Here is an 18,868-nt window from a genome sequence, read left to right as displayed (position 1 = left end):
TATTGATATTATGCAAGTAAGTAAAGTAAACTAAAAATAAGGTCCTTTGCTTTCTTATTTATTACCAATTAAATTGTCTCATCTTGCATGTAACTCTAGATTTAACAAAATATTTTATATTGAAATTCTCCCAAAGAGTTTTACTTACATAATGGTCTTGTTGATATAGAAATCATCATCTCATTTTGCAAAATTTCTACTTGATGTCCTTGATTTATTCTTGAATACATGTGGGTATTTATTAGAATAGTTATTTCTAAACAATATATTGAGAGTACCTCATATTCAGCAATAAGCTGAAGAAGGTTTTATATTCTTCATAAAAAATTTTTATAAGCTCTTCAAGGGACACACATAATTTGATGTGTTAATATTTTATACTCAGTCTGCTGCTGTTCCCTTGTTTTTTTCCCTAGATTCTTGGAAGAGTTTATACTTTCACCCTAGCAACAGTTCTTTGGTTTTAACTTATGTAACAGTGTTGCAGACCTTTCACATTTAAATAATTTAAATATGTCTCTTTTTTCTTTCTTTTTTTTTTTCCTTTGTTCTTTAGGTAGCTCTGGTGCAGTGGACAGAGAGTGTGGGTCTCACTCTGGTTAACAGGGATCTGACCTCAATGCAGCTGAAGACCCCTGGTGGGCACATCCTCACATATTATATCCTGCAGATCTTCCCCTTCACTTCTGAGAGCAAGCGCATGGGCATCATAGTTAGGGTAATTTGGGGCATTTTCTGGGCATTTGGTTTGATTTTTTTAAAAATGCTGGCAGATCAGACTGATTCACTCCTTCTGCAACAGACAATACCACAGGAATTCATTGATTGCATTTGCCTGTGTGTGGATTCACTGACTATGCAATGAGTGTTGCATCATTAAAATGTGTAACAAGTATATACACTAAGTTATTTGTAAATTTTTAATTACCAGGTATTTCAAACATACAGAGCTTTCTGTTTTGGGTTGGTATTTGCCACCCAAGAAACAAAATACAAGTTGGAGGGGATAACATTGATATTTTAAAATTTAGTTTAGGGGTGCTGAGAATCTCTTATGCTTGTGGACTTCAGTTAGAACTGATCCTCTTACATGGAAATAGCAGACATGTATCTCAGTGGAATCAGAGATAACACTGGAAATAGTAACATCAAGTAATACAACCTACCCACTTCTTGACAAGGTACTTTGTCTTTTATAAATGGGAACCTATTGAGTGCTTCAGAAGGCAATTAAGTTATTGGTAGGTAATTGTTTTGACTTTATAAACAGATATTCCTCTCCCACCCCCCCACCCCTTCCCATTTCTTTTGTAAAATTTTAGGATGAATCTTCAGGAGAAATTACATTTTACATGAAGGGTGCAGATGTTGCCATGTCCACTATTGTACAGTACAATGATTGGTTAGAAGAAGAGGTAAGAAAGAAAATCAACATTTACAAAAATTATTATTTTATAAAAATTTAAAATCTCAAATATATCAGATGGTATTGGGATATGTTGAAAGGAAAATCTGAGGCAATGCAGTAATGGATTTTGAACTTCAGTTATGGATATCCTGAATGGGTTTTAAGGGATTATAACTATTTCCAATTCCTGAGTAACATACAAGAAAAGTGAAGCTGGTAGTAGTAGCAGGACACGTTCCTACTTAAAACAAGGAAAGTTGTTTTTCATTGACTGACCTTTCACATAAAACCTAATTACTGCTGAGAAGTATTCTGCCATAAATCTTTTTATTCCTTGTTTGATCAAAATCTGCAGTGAGGTATGATTATGAATTATAGATTTTGACAAGCATTGTGTCCAAAATATTTTCTTTTTACCACATTTATTAAACTTCAAATAAAATAGTTAGTGACTAAATTTCAAACCTGATTAATATTTTTCAGTATGTGTTCTAGTAGGTACCAGCAATCATCTTATTTTTGACCCTACATACAGCCAATATGTTAATACAATGATTACACCATGTATGTTCATAATGGTATTGGCAATATGAATCAATATCTGCTGCAGGGCAGTTTGATTTATTCAGGGACATGAATAAATTAAACTCCCTCAAGACCTAGCAAAATGTCATAAAAATTACTTTTGGCGATAATGATGCACAATTAATTGTAAGATACTTGTTTAATTTATTTAGCTTTATGAGGTCAAATCAATAAGTGTTTGCACTGGAGAGCCCTGTTTTTCATTAAGACATGCTATTCCATGGCTATTTTTAATGTGTAGATGCTTTTCTGATAAGGGATACATTCAGTGAAAAAAGAAATTGAATTCTGTTATGTGCCTCAAAAGTAGTTTTAATTTATTTTAAAGCTTCAACCTAAAAGATATTTTCTTTAAGCTAGGAGAGGAGATCTAATTGACTTACTGATATCAAACCACTTCATTTGGGACACCTGGAGTATAATTGCTTTTCATCCTGTTTGTGGCTTCTCCAGAGTATTTTAAGAGTCTAAAGACACACCAAAGCTACAGATACACCCTGTTAGCATACAGTAGAAATCGTGAACACAGATTTGAATATTTGCATGACTGTTCTGTGCTTTGGTTCATTTAGTGTGGTAATATGGCACGAGAAGGACTGCGCACACTGGTTGTTGCCAAAAAATCACTTACTGAAGAACAGTATCAAGATTTTGAGGTATGAAAGGACAGAGTGATCTTGTGCTTACGATCATGTTTAATTACTTCGAGGAGAACATTCCTCTATTTTATTGTTTAAGATTGCAGAAAAAGATTATTCATATTTAAAAAACAGATAATTGAGATATTGTCCACAATCTGTTAAAGGCTTTGTCATTCATTAATGACGGTTCTGCAGTCATATTTGCAGGGTCCTATTTGCTTTATTATTGGATTGGACAGTGTTTTCCCAGAAGCTAATATAATGTTACTTTTGTAGGTTCAACATGACCTAAAAAACCTACTTGTTCTCAAAGATAAGGCCTGTCCTCCTTTGAAGCTGTGATGCCTAGTTCTTAATAGTTCTTCAGGAGGCATTCTCTTTAGGTGCATTGTCAGAAGAGCCCTGTATAACAGTGGATGTAAAGTAAAATTGCTTCTTTAGCCTTGTTCTTCATTAAAGATATATAAAGACAAACATTTAGCCTAATGGATCCATGCTATCACTTGAGTGGTAGACTGAATGTATACTTTATGAGTGGTAGCAAACTCTAAGTGGTTTTGTGTTTGTGCAAACAGAGTCGATATAACCAAGCAAAGCTAAGCATACATGACAGAAACCTGAAGGTTGCTGCTGTTGTAGAGAGTTTGGAGCGAGAAATGGAATTACTGTGTCTCACTGGAGTAGAAGATCAGCTGCAAGCAGATGTTAGACCAACTCTAGAGATGCTAAGGAATGCTGGAATAAAGGTACTTAACACATATTGCTGACATAACAGGTTGTCATTTATTAACTTTTTAAATCAAGACGTAACTTACATTTGTCCGTATTTAGTTTCTTTCAAAGTAAGAAATGTGTCAAGTCCCCAGCACATTCTGGGCATGAACTAGCAGAAACAAACAAGACACCGTGTGCAAAGTTCCCTTGCCTACAAGGTTTCATCAATCTCAAACTTACTTCTGTAGGAAAACTACTGATGGATAGATGAATGTGTGTCTCAGTCATTTATCCCCAGGCTGTCTACAGTAAACTGTCCTTGCTGACACTGACTGAGTTTGGCACAAGATTTGTGTGACAACAATGTTTTCGGGTTTGGTGCTCGTAAGAAGTTTCAGCAGAGATCAAAACGTGAATTATTTGAACTAGAATTCAGAACTGCCCTTGGAGTTTGTTCAGTTCATGTTAAAGGGATGACATGAAAAGCCATGCAGAAGAGTTGGTTTGCTAGACTCCTATCAATTGCACATATATATGCACGTAATGCATATACAATTTATTTGAGGGAGGGTTTCAAGTAAATATATGAACAGTATCTGAGGGGAGGGGGCAAGATTATAAACATTTTGCTTTAAGCAGTGTCAAACTCTACTCCAAATAGTTGTAATGACTTTGCATTGGTTAAACTGAGTCGGACACAGTGGGATATTTTGCATATGCTGCTTGTGCTGGACTTCAGCCCCTCCATTATCTGCTGGAAGGGCAGCTCAGGAGGTCAAAGCAAACCAGGAGAATTTTGGGATGCGATGACAACAATTTCCTTACACTGGTGACCAAGTCATCTTCCTAACTAGTCATCATACTAACAAACCTTCTTGGTGTTAAGGGGCTGAGAGAGCTGTCACACAATGGGAACATAACAACTTTATCCCTTAATCTTTACTGCCTCCTCAGTTCTGTGTGGTCAGTGGGCAGGATCTTTTCAGAATGTTGGGACTGTAGCTTATGCTCCAAGATTTGCTGTCTCATGGCTTGGTTGCTGCTTCCTGAGATTATCACCAGGGTCAGAGATTGGTTGTGTTGCATCATATTGCTGACAAATGTAATCTGTATGCTCACTTTTCTGATCAAGGTCATGTCAGGACCATAGGGAAAGGATTTTATGCTTCCCCAGAGCTTTACTTTGTCTTCATATACATTGGGACATTGGCCATTGTGAGAATGGAGCTGCAAAAAGTAAAGACATTTCTTTTCTGCTTTGCATATTATTGTAGTAAAAACTGTTAGTTAATTTTACTTTAAAATGCACAAGTCAGTATATTTTCTTGGATAACTTAATCCAAAAAGGTGCCAGAGAAAAGTTGGAGAGAGATGTCACTTAGATTTGGAGAACAGACAATTTGCTAATGTCCAAAGAAATAAACTCTTACATTTTTTTGCAGATATGGATGTTGACAGGAGACAAACTGGAGACAGCAACTTGCATTGCAAAAAGTTCTCACTTAGTGTCTAGAAATCAAGATATTCATATTTTCAGACCTGTAAGTATAGTTCAAACTTTTTTTGTTGGTTCATCAAAGGATGGCTAACAGCAGCGTTGCTGTATTCAATTAGTAGCTGGCTGGCTGTTGGAAGTTGTTGGGTTATTGTACTGAGTGTCACTGTAATGGTCCAGAGGGTAGTACTTAGGTCGTTATTCAAGGCAGTAAAATGACAAAGCATTTAAGGGTGTTGTTTTCTAGACTTGGTGATATGCTGTAGAAATATTTGTAGCTGTGTGTGGGTGAGCCAGGTTCAACAGACATTTTACACCCTTCATAAGAGACATAGCAAGATACCTCTAAATAGTGATGGAGGGGTCTGTGTGAGGTGAGGTACTGAGCCACTAAGAAACAGTCCATGCATTTAGGCTGTCTGAATGTCATTCTTGCTTGTTTTAGCATTTTCATTGATAGAACTCTTTAGACTCAAGCAGAATTAATCCTGAATGAAACTGTGAACATCCCCTCTGTAAACAGAGATCAAATTGGTATGAGAAATTTTTTTCATGTCATTATATATATGTGCATTTTACCAACAGACTATTTAAGTAATTGTTAGAAAAGTAAACTGAATCTTCTTCTATATATTTTATATGTGTGCTATTCACTTGACTGAAGCCAAACAAAAATAGATTTTCCAGACATTGATTGATGCTGTGTGATCAGACATAATGCATCTGTTTGTTCTAAATGAACCACTTGCACCTACAGAAATAATTATATGAATATAATTTACATGTAAATGCATTTTCTTCTGAAGCATCAGAATGGCAAATTAGGCCCTGCAGACTACTATTTGCAATTAAATTATTAATGCTTCTGATAAAACTTCAGATCAATTTTTGTTGACCTTTCCACATTGTAACACCACAAATTAAGTCTTCCTGAACAAAATGTATTTAGTTGAGTCAGATTTTTATTTTCATTACCTTGACTGGTAATAAGAGATCAGCATAAAGCTGTGTTAACTTAGAATACAGTTTTAAATTAGTTAGAAAACACATTTATACAGAATTCCTTCTGTGGCTATACTTGTTGCAAAGAAATAACTACTGAATTAATGTAAGAAAATATCAAGCACTATAACACTTCTACTGTAGTTATAAATTAGAACGATAAAACCTTTTGCTACTCTCTTTCCAAAAAGCTGTGTTTCGTTTTTAAAAAAACTGTTTATTCATAGAAGTCTCAGCTTCTATAGTTTGTAATTCTGGAGGTATTTACAAATTAAAAAAAAAAAAAAAACGTTCTCTTAGGTTGAAATGTAGAACAGAGAGGAAAATCACTGCTCATCAGCGTGCACAAGTGCTGACATCTCTTCATCTCTGCAATGCAGAAAGAATGTACTAGGCCAACACAGGCTGGTCTTCCTAACAGCTGCCAGACAAGGAGGTTTCTCTTTTCATGCTTAATTGTGGAAAAGAAGGAAAAAGATTCTGAATTGGGGCATGTGTATGAGTTTTTCTCTTTCCAGTTTTTAATGTTACTCAAATTTTATGGGTAGTAGAACCCATCTGGAGAGAGAAAGGTTCTTTGAACTGCAATGGCTGGGTAGTTGTGGGTCAAGGACAAAACTTCACATTCAATGTAATTAAGATTCATATATCTTAAAAGTTTTTTAATCAATGTGATCTGTTGACAGAGACAAAATTAAAAGTGTAATCAGACCTTTTATTTTATTCTGTGCTTGGAAGTTTGTCTAGCATGGTAGCTCTAAAATACATTGATATTTATGGGGAAAAAAATTAAAAATAAACAAACAAAAAACCCACCAAAAAACACACAAAAAACCCCCCCCACCACCACACCCAAATCTGCCAGTCTCCTCAAAATCTGATTATAATTTCAATTTTGTGTATTCTGTTTATAGTTCAAAACTTTCTAAAATGCATTTAGTAACATTTGACTGTTTTTTGCACTTCACAGCTGGGCTTTTCTGAAACAATTATGTAAATTTTTAAAATCTATGATGTAATTCTTTCATGTTATGCCACTTGATCTTGTCTTCAGAGTCATGCAAGATCCAAAAGGATTAGTACTAATGAGCATCTTTATGTCCCTTTGAAATCTGTGCCTGGTTTTCCTTCCTGAAACTGAAGGAACAATTAATAGGGACACTTTATGTTATTCTAAGAGCATATTTTGCTGGTTAATAAACAAAACAATTAAGGTTTGCTTGGGAAAGTTTTCTGTTTTTCTCTAGACATGCCAGGATGAAAAGACTCAGGCCAGCTCAAAATTCAGATATTTTAATGTCATTAATTCAGCACTATTTTAGCCCTAGCAAACTTTGGTGAGGAACCACTTAAGCCGACTACATAGATTTTACTTGTTTGAGGATTACTCTGTCAATTCATAAGGCTTGAGGCTTATAGTAAAATTCCATGGGTATTAGACTTGCAATGGGATAAAACCCTTGAACCAAGGCTTCTGGGTATGAGTTCTCAAAACTTGATTTGTTTAGGCAGGGGTTTTTTTAAGAATATAACAAAATCATTTAACTGAGTGGTTTTTATTGAAGGTTGTCACTCGAGGAGAGGCTCACTTAGAACTAAATGCTTTTAGGAGGAAGCATGACTGTGCCTTGGTGATATCTGGGGACTCACTTGAGGTAAAAACTTGGTTTTGGTCAAATTATTTATATGCTTATGGTCAGAAAGTAATGTATCAGCACCTTCATGCTCTTTTTTCAAGTATTTCCCCATACTTTTAAGTAGTCCTTAGAGATACTTTTGCTTATCACTGTGTGTGAATTAGATGATATATGTTGTAAATGTTACTGGGTTTCTAGTCTTCTGTACAGTAATAGAAATGGAATTTGTATACAGCATGCTTTAGTACTGTCTGTTCTCTTAACCTCAAAGCACTTTGCTGCTCAATCTCTTTGATTTAAAAAATAATAAAGCCACAGTCAGGAGAATCTTTCTTTTTTTTCCTTCCAGTTAGATGTTGTACATGGAAAACACAATAAAAAATCTTTATACTGTGTTTTTGTGTTGGGCTACATGTAGTAATATTTAATTGTAAATAAATCCAAGCATTTTTTTTTTCCCCCTCAGGTTTGTCTGAAGTATTATGAGCATGAATTTGTGGAGCTGGCTTGTCAGTGTCCTGCTGTGGTGTGCTGCCGATGCTCTCCCACGCAGAAAGCCCACATTGTGAAACTGTTACAGCACCACACCGGGAAACGCACATGTGCAATAGGTAACTGGGCACAATCCTCCTAGGAAAATCTGTAAAAATGTAAACAGCAGGTGGCACCACAGAGAAATAGCTGAAACAAAACCAGAGAGACCTCTTTACCAACCTTTACCAGCAGCCAGGTATTGCATAGTTATGGCAAAAATGCTATCCCGTGAGAAAGATGTGGTTATCTTCTCTATTCTGCAGGAAAGTCTTGATTACTGAAGTAATTAATCATAAGTCATAGATTATTTGTAAGAATTTAAAGGCATGTAAGAGGTTTCTCAATTACTGTAAGGCCAGGAGAATAAAACCTCTGAAGAACTGAATATTGCAGTGACATTTTCCAGGTGATGGAGGAAATGATGTCAGCATGATCCAAGCAGCAGACTGTGGAATTGGAATTGAAGGCAAGGTAATGTTAACAGTTTCATTATGAAATGTGTGTCACATAGAAGCCTAGTAGAATGTGATTAGATGCTTTATTCTTAAACAACAGTGAATTGATCATTTCCAATTAAAGTATTCTGCAAGATTATAAGAATGCTTAGTCTTTAGTGTTTTTGCTTTATGTCTTCTGCTTTATCTTTTTAAAAGCAGGAAGAATTATAGTTGTTTCTGTGCAGCATTTACCCGTAAGAAGCAAGAGAAGCAATTAAACTTATTTGTTACAGCACACTGCATCTTAGAATATGCACAAAAATTGTCGTGTCTCATTGTAGGGTTGATTCTCAAAGAAGGAACAAACTTGTCTTTTAAAATTAATTATTGCTTAGGATTTTGAAACTTGATACACATCTTTTACACTGGGATTCATATTTGAAATATTTTTCTTTTTTTCTAGGAGGGAAAACAAGCTTCTCTAGCAGCTGACTTTTCTATCACACAGTTTAAACACATAGGTAGGCTGCTGATGGTACATGGCCGAAACAGTTACAAAAGATCAGCAGCACTTGGTCAATTTGTCATGCACCGAGGCCTTATTATTTCAACTATGCAGGTATTTAATACTTTGTTTTCTGAATAGTTAAAATCCCTATGTCTGTCTTTGAAATGTCACAAATGTCAGTATTGTTATTTTTTCTATATTGTATCATTTTGTACGTAGAATTATATTAAATAAATAATTATCTGCTTTTTCTAGGCTGTATTTTCATCAGTCTTCTACTTTGCATCTGTTCCCTTGTACCAAGGATTCCTAATGGTAGGGTAAGTCAAAGCAACAGTAACAATTCCTGGTAATAAATACAGCAAACTAACTGGTTAAATAACACTGTGGGCTTGGTGTCATCCATGTTTTCCATGCATTTATCATGGGTACACTACCAAAACCTGGGATGAGTGCACCAAGTCACACTGGGTTGGTTATGCACTATATGATGGGGGAAGTCTCATTATCAGTTCTCTGGAGAGAGGGATCTGCATAGCCTTAGAAGAAGATACTGTAGAACCTGTGCACATACAGGGTGAAAACAATAAAGAAAATCTCCCAGACCAGCTTCAGCTGGTACAAATTTCAGTGAGGATCACAGGGTTTTGTGTTTAAAATGGAGCTGAAGCTACCGTGATATCTCCTCTGAGAGAACACTATCCACGTTTGCCACATAGATTTCCATTAATGTGAATATGTGCAGCATTGAGAGCACCTTGGTCGTGTTGCAGCAGCTGGTTTACTAATATGGTTCCCCAAGTTACATAGCTGAGAGCTGTGCATATGTTTGTATTTGTCCCTGTTCTCTGTCCCTGTGACCTAACAGCTTCTTTTTATTCTCCTTGTAAGTAATAACAACTGAAATCAAGAGTAACTTAAACCTTAGTCAAACCATGGTCTGATTACACCAGACTTTGCAGAGGCAAGCAGCAGACCTCTTTAAAAGGTTTGCAGAAGTTGTGCTAAGTTCCAAGGAAGTACATGTGAAAGTGTGTATCTGGCATGTGTACAATAAAATCCAAAGCCACTCAGAGAGCTGTTAAGACTCTTATTCATCCACCTACCTTCTCCATGTTGTCCAGAATATAGTGCCCTTTTTTAATTCCGTTTTCATGCATCCATCTATAAATGAATTTAAATGTCAGGTCATTGGACTGGTTGACCAAAGTGCAAGTGCACAGGGAGTATGGTAACAGGTGATAGGCTTGGGTGATAGAATAAAGAAATGTATTTATCGGTTTTGACTGTATAAGACTGTAACTTCTCACAACTGACAGCTCTCAGAACCGCAAGAGCAGGTTGCATGTGAAAGCTGTGTTGGTAAGCTGCCTAAGTACTGGGAAAAAGAATCAGTTTCATTTCACTTACATAAAAAGAATAATTGAACTCATTGAACTCAAGTTAAAATTATGTCATATGAAAGTGTTAATGTGTGTTCTTCCTTTCTCTTAGGTATGCAACCATATATACTATGTTTCCAGTCTTCTCTCTAGTATTGGATCAAGATGTGAAACCAGAAATGGCATTGCTATATCCAGAACTTTATAAGGATCTCACAAAGGTATGAATGTTCTCAGTGCTCAGCTACAAACAAATGCTAAAATCTCCAGTGTGCGAAACTGGGAATTGTTGCAATCATTTTCATAAGGTATTCCAAGCAAGACAGATTGCACAACTATTGCCAACTTCTGTACTATTAAAATAATCCACAGTACTAAACATTTCAATCATTTTTATTAATACATTTCTCTAGTCACCAGTGGCTGTACTGAAATAATTCAAACCTTTATCAAATGTTGATAAAGCAACTTTCACTCTGGCCCCAAAATCTCTCATGTGGAGTTATTTATGTTTACATTTTCACATCTTACTTTTCTGTTCTAATTGGTCAATGAATTTATAGATTTATTTTTTCTTAACGTGCAGAAATTACTGCTGATGTCTCCAAAAACGCTCTTCTTTTAAATAACAGATATTTATAACTGATATATCTGAACTCAGTCATCCATGGATACTGCTTTCTTTGGGTTTGCATGTACTTGCAAACAATCAAAGTTTGTAATTTTGTTACCCACAAGAGTGAAATAAATCTCAAGATTCTGTTTTAATAAGCTGTTTGAAAAGCACTTCTTCTCCATCCTTAGCTGCCAGATAGGAAAGTTATGATCCAAGACAGAACCAGACAATCTTTTTTAGTGATAGTAAACTCTTCAAAGATTTCTAAAAGTTCAGAAGCAGACTCCAGTTAAAGACTCCAGTTCAAAATTTTCTGAGTCTTTGTTGTTTTAATTGCACTAAATTAGCTATTACCTATGTTAATCTGGGATCATCTTTTTTCCTCTTTTGGAGATCTTGGTTCTTTCTCTGCTTGAGAATCTTTGAATTTTTTGATATTTCAGTCCTTTATCAAACTCCAAAAAGCATGGCCTTCACCTGCTAAACAGAGTCATAAGCTTGCCTGTGGAACACTGTTCACTGAACTTGGAACTTGTTGCAGTAATGAAGAACTGCTGATTCTTGCCTGTTCTAGATTGATCTTTTTTTGTGGCAAAATGGCTGCTTTGTTTTATCCCTTAAAATGTGTATCTTTTCAACTCTTCAGTTCTAACATATTTCATCAGTACCCTCACAGAATGCAAGAGTCATATCACATGTACAGCATATATTCTTTGCTTTTTGCAAATGCTTCAGTCTCTACCATTCACAATCAAAATATTTAAAATTTATTTGGTAATAGTTACTTGCTGAAAATTTGCAGTAGTCATGAATTTATTCTGTGAAAGCAAATGGGCAGTTTATCCAACGTTTAGAAGTTACTAGTAAATAACTGCAGATTTGCTTAAGGTTTTGGTCAATAGGTACAATGCTGTAGTTGTTTTGAAGACTACATTTTACAAATAAAAAATAAATGAATTTTTCTGTATTTATCATTCTGAAAACCAGCCAGAGCATTGCAAGCTAAAATATCTCTTCTGTTTAAGGCCTTAACTTCTTACTCCTAAATTTAGACTTCATGCAATTTCTACATAAGCTTGAAATGAAGAATCATAAAAACAAGTAGAAGCTTTGTAGCCTTTATCACTTCAAATACTGCATATTTTACTTGTAAAATGTTTCTCTGGCAATGAACTATTAAAAATATATGAGCTGAGTAGATTTATTTTTTTAAGTTGTGTTTAACTGTCCTCTCACATGTTTCTCTTAGGGGAGATCTTTGTCATTTAAGACCTTCCTCATCTGGGTTTTAATCAGTATTTACCAAGGTAGGAGAGAGTCCTGAATTTGCTGAACTGAGAAATTTTTGTCTGCTATTAGCAATATTGTTTTTCAGTTGCAGGTTGAATTCCCAAAGCTTAGCATTTCATCAGTAGTTATATATATTGCTTTCTGTTTATCTCGTAAATCGATATTCCTGTAGTGTGCCAGGCCTATTCAAAACACAGCATGATTGGTATTTTTATTGGTGCATGTCACCTAAAAAAGGACATGTTTTTAATTAAATGCTAATCCAGAAAAAATTTAATGAGTGCTTATCACATTGCATGTATTTACACAGTAGTTTTCTTTCATTGAATGACAGAAGTACCGTTGAAGAAATCTGAATTATGTAATCAGTTGAAAGTAATTACACTTTCAACAATATCTCATTTATTTGCAGCCCTTGACAAAATGAGGTTAATTAACAGTTCATCAGATATATTGCACTAAAAGGTGTTTAATTTTCTAATAGTTTTATTTCTGTATGGCTTTACTTTGGTTGGCTTATTTCACATGTACAAAGTACAGTAAATATCCTTCTTTTAGAAAGACCAGTGTTTTAAAAATTACTGGACAAACTTTCATAATGAGCAATCAAATGTTGGGTGTGCAGTTGTAAAAGCTGGTACAGTGAAATTTCACTGCAGGGTGTTTGCCAACCCTGTGTGCCTCTGCACCCCACAGGTGGAATTCTGATGTACGGAGCCCTGCTGCTTTTTGAATCCGAGTTTGTTCACGTCGTTGCCATTTCCTTCACTGCCCTGATCTTGACTGAGCTCTTGATGGTTGCACTGACCATACGAACGTGGCACTGGTTAATGGTGGTGGCTGAATTCCTCAGTCTTGGCTGCTATGTGGCCTCTCTTGCATTCCTAAATGAATACTTTGGTGAGTAAAAGTTCTTTAGCAAAGAACTGTTTTGTATCTTTAATAATGTTTTTCTCTTCCCTCTTTTTCAATGAAGAATAGGTGATGTTTTAAAATGCAGCTTTCTTTATAAGAAATATAATTGAGTCCAAATTAGGCCTAATTAGTGTTGGGTTAAAATATTCTCTTACCCTTTTCTCCTAGAATTCAACAATCTTTATCCTGTTAGTATGGTTTATCTAGATTATAAACTTTAGTCAAAACACTCCTGCCTTTTCCATCCTTGGTCTGATATTGACAGTCAAAACTGTCAAAGCTTTGAGATTTGCACTATTGAAAATAGATATAGTTTGTTAAAAATCAGCATCTTCTGCTGAATTGGTGCATTATTTTGCACACCAGGCCAAGTGGGCCTCATTAGATCTAACTCACAAGGCTAAAATTGCTGAAGTATTGTTAGGAAGTGATGCAGCAGCCTAGAAGGAAAGACCTCATATAGGAGCCATTGCTTCATAATTATAGTAACCTTGTATTAAGCTTGCTCTGCTTTAAGTTTTGGCATGCCATACTGTGCCTTAAGGTACTGATTGTTTACAGTTCACAAGATGAAAGAACACATTCCAACTGCAAGTCTTACCAATCAAGAATCTCAGCATCAAAATAATACCTATTTCTTCTTGGATCAACTTATCCTTTAGTAAAAATAAAATATCTAGGTGTGATTTTACAAATGTAGCTTACAGAAATATATGTAACAGCTTTAATTATACCTCATGAGGAGCTGAGAATCCAGCTTCTTCTCTGACTTTTAGGATCTGATGAGTATTGAGCTGCCCTTCTTCACTTGTCATTTCACATAGCAGAATTGAGCATTACACGGCACTTTCTAGAAGTCTTACAATTCTGCCTTCACTCTGTCAGTTCCCAGGTGGTCAGTGCTAGGGTAGTGTGTGTGCATTATATAATTATTTATATAATTATTTATTTAATCAGTAAATGCTTCACTGCCTGTCCCAGGTGTTCTAGTACTTCCAAGATTTCTCAGGAGTGAAGAAACAGCTCTGCTGGGCTTGGTACTTTGCATATTATTTCAGGTTTGCCAGAGCACCCTTTTTTTTCCCTCTAACACTGATGCACAGACACAATAATAGAGATTATTGGGTTGATTTTTGAATCTCCACAGTCAAATTACAAATTAGAGGAACAAACAAGATCAGATATAGGTACTTGCACTTGAGTCCAGACTTCCAGGAACTTCATAAAGCAGAACTTGCAGCTTCACCTTTGAAAGTCTGTAGTATTGGTGACAGCCAGTCCTTCCATCCTTTCTGGTGGTGTTCTGTGAAAAACATTTTTAGATGATGTTCACAAAGGTGTAGAAACCACAGGAACTTTGTTTCTTGCAGACTTTTCCATAAAGGGGAGTGTTTTCCTTTCTGTGCTTCTGGATTTGCTGGGCAAGCCCAAGCGAGTCCATAAACAGTTGCATGGCTTCTTGCAACCCAGGGGCTTAACTTCACTATTTTTGTTTTTGAGAGTACTGAAAAGGCTGCAGTTTCATGAGATTTTGTAAAGATGTATTTTATGTGTGTTATTCACCACTTATCTGAGAAAATGCCTTTCTTTTAGTCTCACTTCTGCTTAATGCTTTGTTCTTATTTAATCTGTCCCATTATAACTGGGGGGAGGGAGCGTTTTTGTGTATGTGATGCAGCATAATGTGATGGTTTGCAGTTCAAGATATAGAACAACTTCCATGGATCAGGAAAAATGGTCCAGACCAACAGTGCTTGACTTCACTTGCAAATAAACTTATTTCAGTGACGTTTATATCCTTATGCTTATAAGCTTATGCTTATATATATTCTTCCTTCCAGAGAAATTATATGATGACATGGCACTCAAATTAGAAAGGCAAAAATACCAAAGGCAAAACAGATACTGCTCTAGAGCTCTGACTCATGAAAGCAAACCAGTTTTTATGTTTCTGAGTTAATTACACACAGTGGCCTTTTTAGGGTGTCTATGATAGGTTACATGGGCTTTCAGTATGTCTAAGCAGGCTTAGGCTAAAACTGCATAACAAGTTTATACATTGAAATTTAATATACTAAGTATTTTAATAAGCAGAGTTGGAGCAGGAAACGATTTCTTTATTGCATTTTATGAAGTGAATTTTCATTCATATGATCAAGTTGTTTGTACAGTAAATTATACCTTGAAGTGAAATGTAAGAAAAGTGCCAATCTATTTACAACCTTAAAACATGACCAAATATAAAATCTCTATGTTTTCAAAGTGTTTTGATTTAATTACTGCTTAAAATAATCTGACTGACATGTGAAAGGCAATACTAATCCAGTTAATGCTACTAACATATTTTTCATCTCCTCTTTGTGTAGCTAACCTGTTGGAGTTTGTTGTTGTTATGGGGTTTTTGTGCATAACTTTTGTATTTTCTATAAATCTATCCTTTCACTTTCCCTCTTTGTGAAACAGGTATAGGCAGAGTGTCTTTTGGAGCTTTCTTAGGTAGGTGAAGTTTAACTTTTCTTGAAGTTTTGGGTTGGCTTTCTTTTTTTATCTTTAATGATTCAGTCAAGAGTAGAGAATTTCTCAATATATGCATTTGTAAATAATAGGTAAAAATTAAAGAAAAAAATTCTTGGGGTTCCCTGAGTTCTAGGATCTTTTCGTGATTTTTAAGTATGATCTAATTATCACAAATAGGGTCCAAAAATTCATTAGCAAGCATATTGTGTCAGCATTATTGTTAATTTTTTGTCAAAAACGATTATATTTTCCTTGTGGTAGGTTTTGGGTTCTAATTTAATCTCTATGATTTTAAGAATCATTCAGCATAGATGTTAGAAAAATAATACAGAATAAAAGATCCAAATTGGTTGGGGACTTATAGCAGGTAAAAATCATTCCTACTAATAGAAAAATAAGCTGAATTAACTTTTTATTATGAGAGAGTTGTGCTTTTAAACTGAGATTCTGCTTCCCCTAAAAGTTACTTCAGCTGAAAAACAGTGTGAGGACCATAATGGAACTCTGAAGTTCCTCTCCAAAAAATTAATTTACAAAAGCAAAAGCCTGAAGTTAACTTTATGTTGCTTTATTGCCCTTTTTTTAAGAATTGGACAATAGCATAAGCAAACAATTATGAGACTTGTATTGACTTTGCACTGTGGAAGTTCCAGTTTTCATGTTAGTGGCTCCCATTATTTATTTTCGCTTTTTGTTTCTGCAGATGTTGCCTTTATCACAACTGTGACCTTCCTGTGGAAAGTGTCAGCAATCACTGTTGTAAGCTGTCTTCCACTTTACATTCTCAAGTACTTGAAGCGCAAGTTCTCTCCTCCAAGTTACTCCAAGCTTACCTCGTGAAAGTGATTATATTCCCTATGGTTTTTCACTCACACCAGTCTGCAGATTGCATATTCACTGTGCTTTAGCATCTATGGATTCATGTTGGACTAAAGAAACTTTAAAAAAAATGAAAATTCAAAAGGGATAATGTGAATAGAGCACAAAAAGAGGAGGAAACATCTGAGAGATACAATAACACAGAAGTACACTAACAGCTATCAGAGACAAACTAAATTATCTTTGTGTTGATTTTCTTTTTTTCTTTCAGTTGTTATGATTATAAAATAAAACCAAATTACCTTTGATTTGACAATGATTCTGAATGGTTTAATTGCTACTGTGAAGGATCTTTTGCTACTATAAAGGATTTTTTCCAACTATGTTTATCTTCTGCAAGTTAAATTGAAACTTTTGTTATTTATTACATAAATTTCCATCTTTAATTATTGTATGACTTCCTAATTCAAGCCCTTTCTTTTAATGTTTATATATGGAAAAGTTTATTCATCCATACTTACTCTAACAAACCTAATACCTGTAAATGCCTGTGTCTGTATTAGCAGCTATTATTCCTCATCAGACATTGACTAATATGCACTATTTGAATTATGTACTGATGTCTGCATAGCACAGTATTATTTTAGGAGCTGTTGTCCTATTCTGTACTCTCCATTTCTGGCACCAGTAAATTACAGATGTGTGATGTTGACACCAGTTCTTTAAATGCACATTACAGCCAGGTTGCACAAAAGCTGTTTAAAAATTAAATTATAAATTCTGTACATAATTCCACAGCACTTATTGATCTGTACAGATATCAAAACATGGCTGCTCAGTAAATATGTTTTAAAGTTCTTATTCATTTTGTATTTGTAAAACTGCAAATAGTGTCAAAGTACATTTCTATATATGAGAAGTCCAGTAAACCTTGTATTAGCTAATATGTCTAAATTGCCTTGTAATCTGTTTACTTAGGTTACTCAGGTAAAAGAAAATAAGAGGAACACATGAACATCATGGTAGGAAAATCTTTCATCTTCCAAGTTGTAAATGTTATGTTTTTACAACTTAGTTTGGGTGCAAACTTGCCAAAAAAAAAATCAAAATATTTTTGCTTGTAAGCTGTCAGAGTTGAGTGTCTTGGCTGAGTTATGACACTTTATCACACTGAAGATTTGTTCCAGAAACTCAAATACTCTGATGCAATCTGAAGGGTCCAAATCTTGCACACTGTACTGGCAAGTAGGATAAATTAATTTTCTATTATGATACAACTTTGCTTTCTCACGAAGTACATATAATGAATTTGACATAGTCTGTTAATCAGAGGAAAGGAACAACATAACTATTCATACTTTCTTTATTAAATATTTACATGTGTGTTTTTGAAACACAGTTAATATGGATGTCATTTTTATGTTTGACTGTATGCCTTTACATCATAATTCCTTGTTTAGTCTCTTTTCCCTTATGCCATTATTACTTTGGATGAGTAATATTTAAGTGATAATTATAACTACTTCCTGGGAGAGCAGAGGAAATGGCTACAGAGCTATTTGGATTCCACCCCATTCCATTAATTTCTGTTTTCAAAGTTTTTCTAACTAGCTGTTTATCTGCTTTTTTAATTTTCATTCCTCATTATAAAAGCAATAAAGCCTAATTTCTACCAAATATTAGTGGTATATGTATTAAATAAACTACTGAGGTAGTTTCCTTTAATTACCCATCATCACAAACTAGTTTGCCCTGTCCCTCTGTGAACTCGATTCTGTAAATCCCCACAAGATGTCACTGTTCTTGCATATTAGCAGGAGCCTTTCTGCATTCCGTGTGGTTTTGCCAAGATGCTCCTGATTTACGTTTTTAGCTTAGTTCTGTGGTATTTTTGTTACTGATTCGCTTTAGTATTTTCTATTTCCCAATAAGTGGTGATTACTTTCAAACAAATAAGAAAGTCACTGTGTGCAGTTCTGAAATGATGATGGCGTTTTCTTCAGACCTTTTTGTCTTACACATTGTGGGCTCACAACCATATGCATAAGATTTGGGAGATAAGCACAAGAGTTGGTTGTCTTTCATCTATACATCACATCTGTAAAAACAGGCAGAAAATGGGGGAAAAACCCCAGAAATAGAACTAACAGCATGAAAGCGATAGTGTTACTGCAGTACATCTGTATGAGACACAATTGTACCCATGGGTAAAGAACTGCTCAGTTAGAACCTCAGTGTAGGTATTTTAACTGCCAGCATTAAAACCCTTAAGGGTAGTGGGATAGCAAATGTATGGTTCTGCACACAGCTATAAGCCTTTCAAAAGGGGAGTCACTTCTCTAAAGTGCCTTCTTCCTTAGTATTTCCA

The 18,868-nt window shown here is 35.1% G+C and overlaps 1 protein-coding gene across 4 annotated transcripts in view; it reads left to right on the top strand.

Annotated features, from left to right (window-relative positions):
- ATP9B (ATPase phospholipid transporting 9B (putative)) overlaps positions 1–18,177 on the top strand; it is a 157,268-nt gene extending 139,091 nt beyond the window's left edge. For 2 of the 4 annotated variants that reach the window (XM_074542464.1, XM_074542478.1), the window contains exons 16-30: positions 557–718; positions 1,323–1,415; positions 2,566–2,649; positions 3,210–3,380; positions 4,791–4,889; positions 7,411–7,500; positions 7,949–8,093; positions 8,423–8,487; positions 8,917–9,072; positions 9,217–9,281; positions 10,456–10,564; positions 12,209–12,266; positions 12,946–13,149; positions 15,628–15,660; positions 16,385–18,177. In XM_074542464.1, coding sequence (XP_074398565.1) covers positions 557–718; positions 1,323–1,415; positions 2,566–2,649; positions 3,210–3,380; positions 4,791–4,889; positions 7,411–7,500; positions 7,949–8,093; positions 8,423–8,487; positions 8,917–9,072; positions 9,217–9,281; positions 10,456–10,564; positions 12,209–12,266; positions 12,946–13,149; positions 15,628–15,660; positions 16,385–16,521 — 1,671 coding nt within the window. In that variant the 3' untranslated portion in view covers positions 16,522–18,177. Of the gene's footprint in view, positions 1–556; positions 719–1,322; positions 1,416–2,565; positions 2,650–3,209; positions 3,381–4,790; positions 4,890–7,410; positions 7,501–7,948; positions 8,094–8,409; positions 8,488–8,916; positions 9,073–9,216; positions 9,282–10,455; positions 10,565–12,208; positions 12,267–12,945; positions 13,150–15,627; positions 15,661–16,384 lie in introns of those variants that run through there. The other 2 variants (XM_074542469.1, XM_074542488.1) reach the window with 2 other exon arrangements.
- The last annotated feature ends 691 nt before the right edge of the window (positions 18,178–18,868 follow it).

Source organism: Zonotrichia albicollis, chromosome 1 (assembly GCF_047830755.1).
Source record: "Zonotrichia albicollis isolate bZonAlb1 chromosome 1, bZonAlb1.hap1, whole genome shotgun sequence".
NCBI classification, from domain to species: domain Eukaryota; kingdom Metazoa; phylum Chordata; class Aves; order Passeriformes; family Passerellidae; genus Zonotrichia; species Zonotrichia albicollis.
This window is presented reverse-complemented; position numbering and strand designations above follow the sequence as displayed.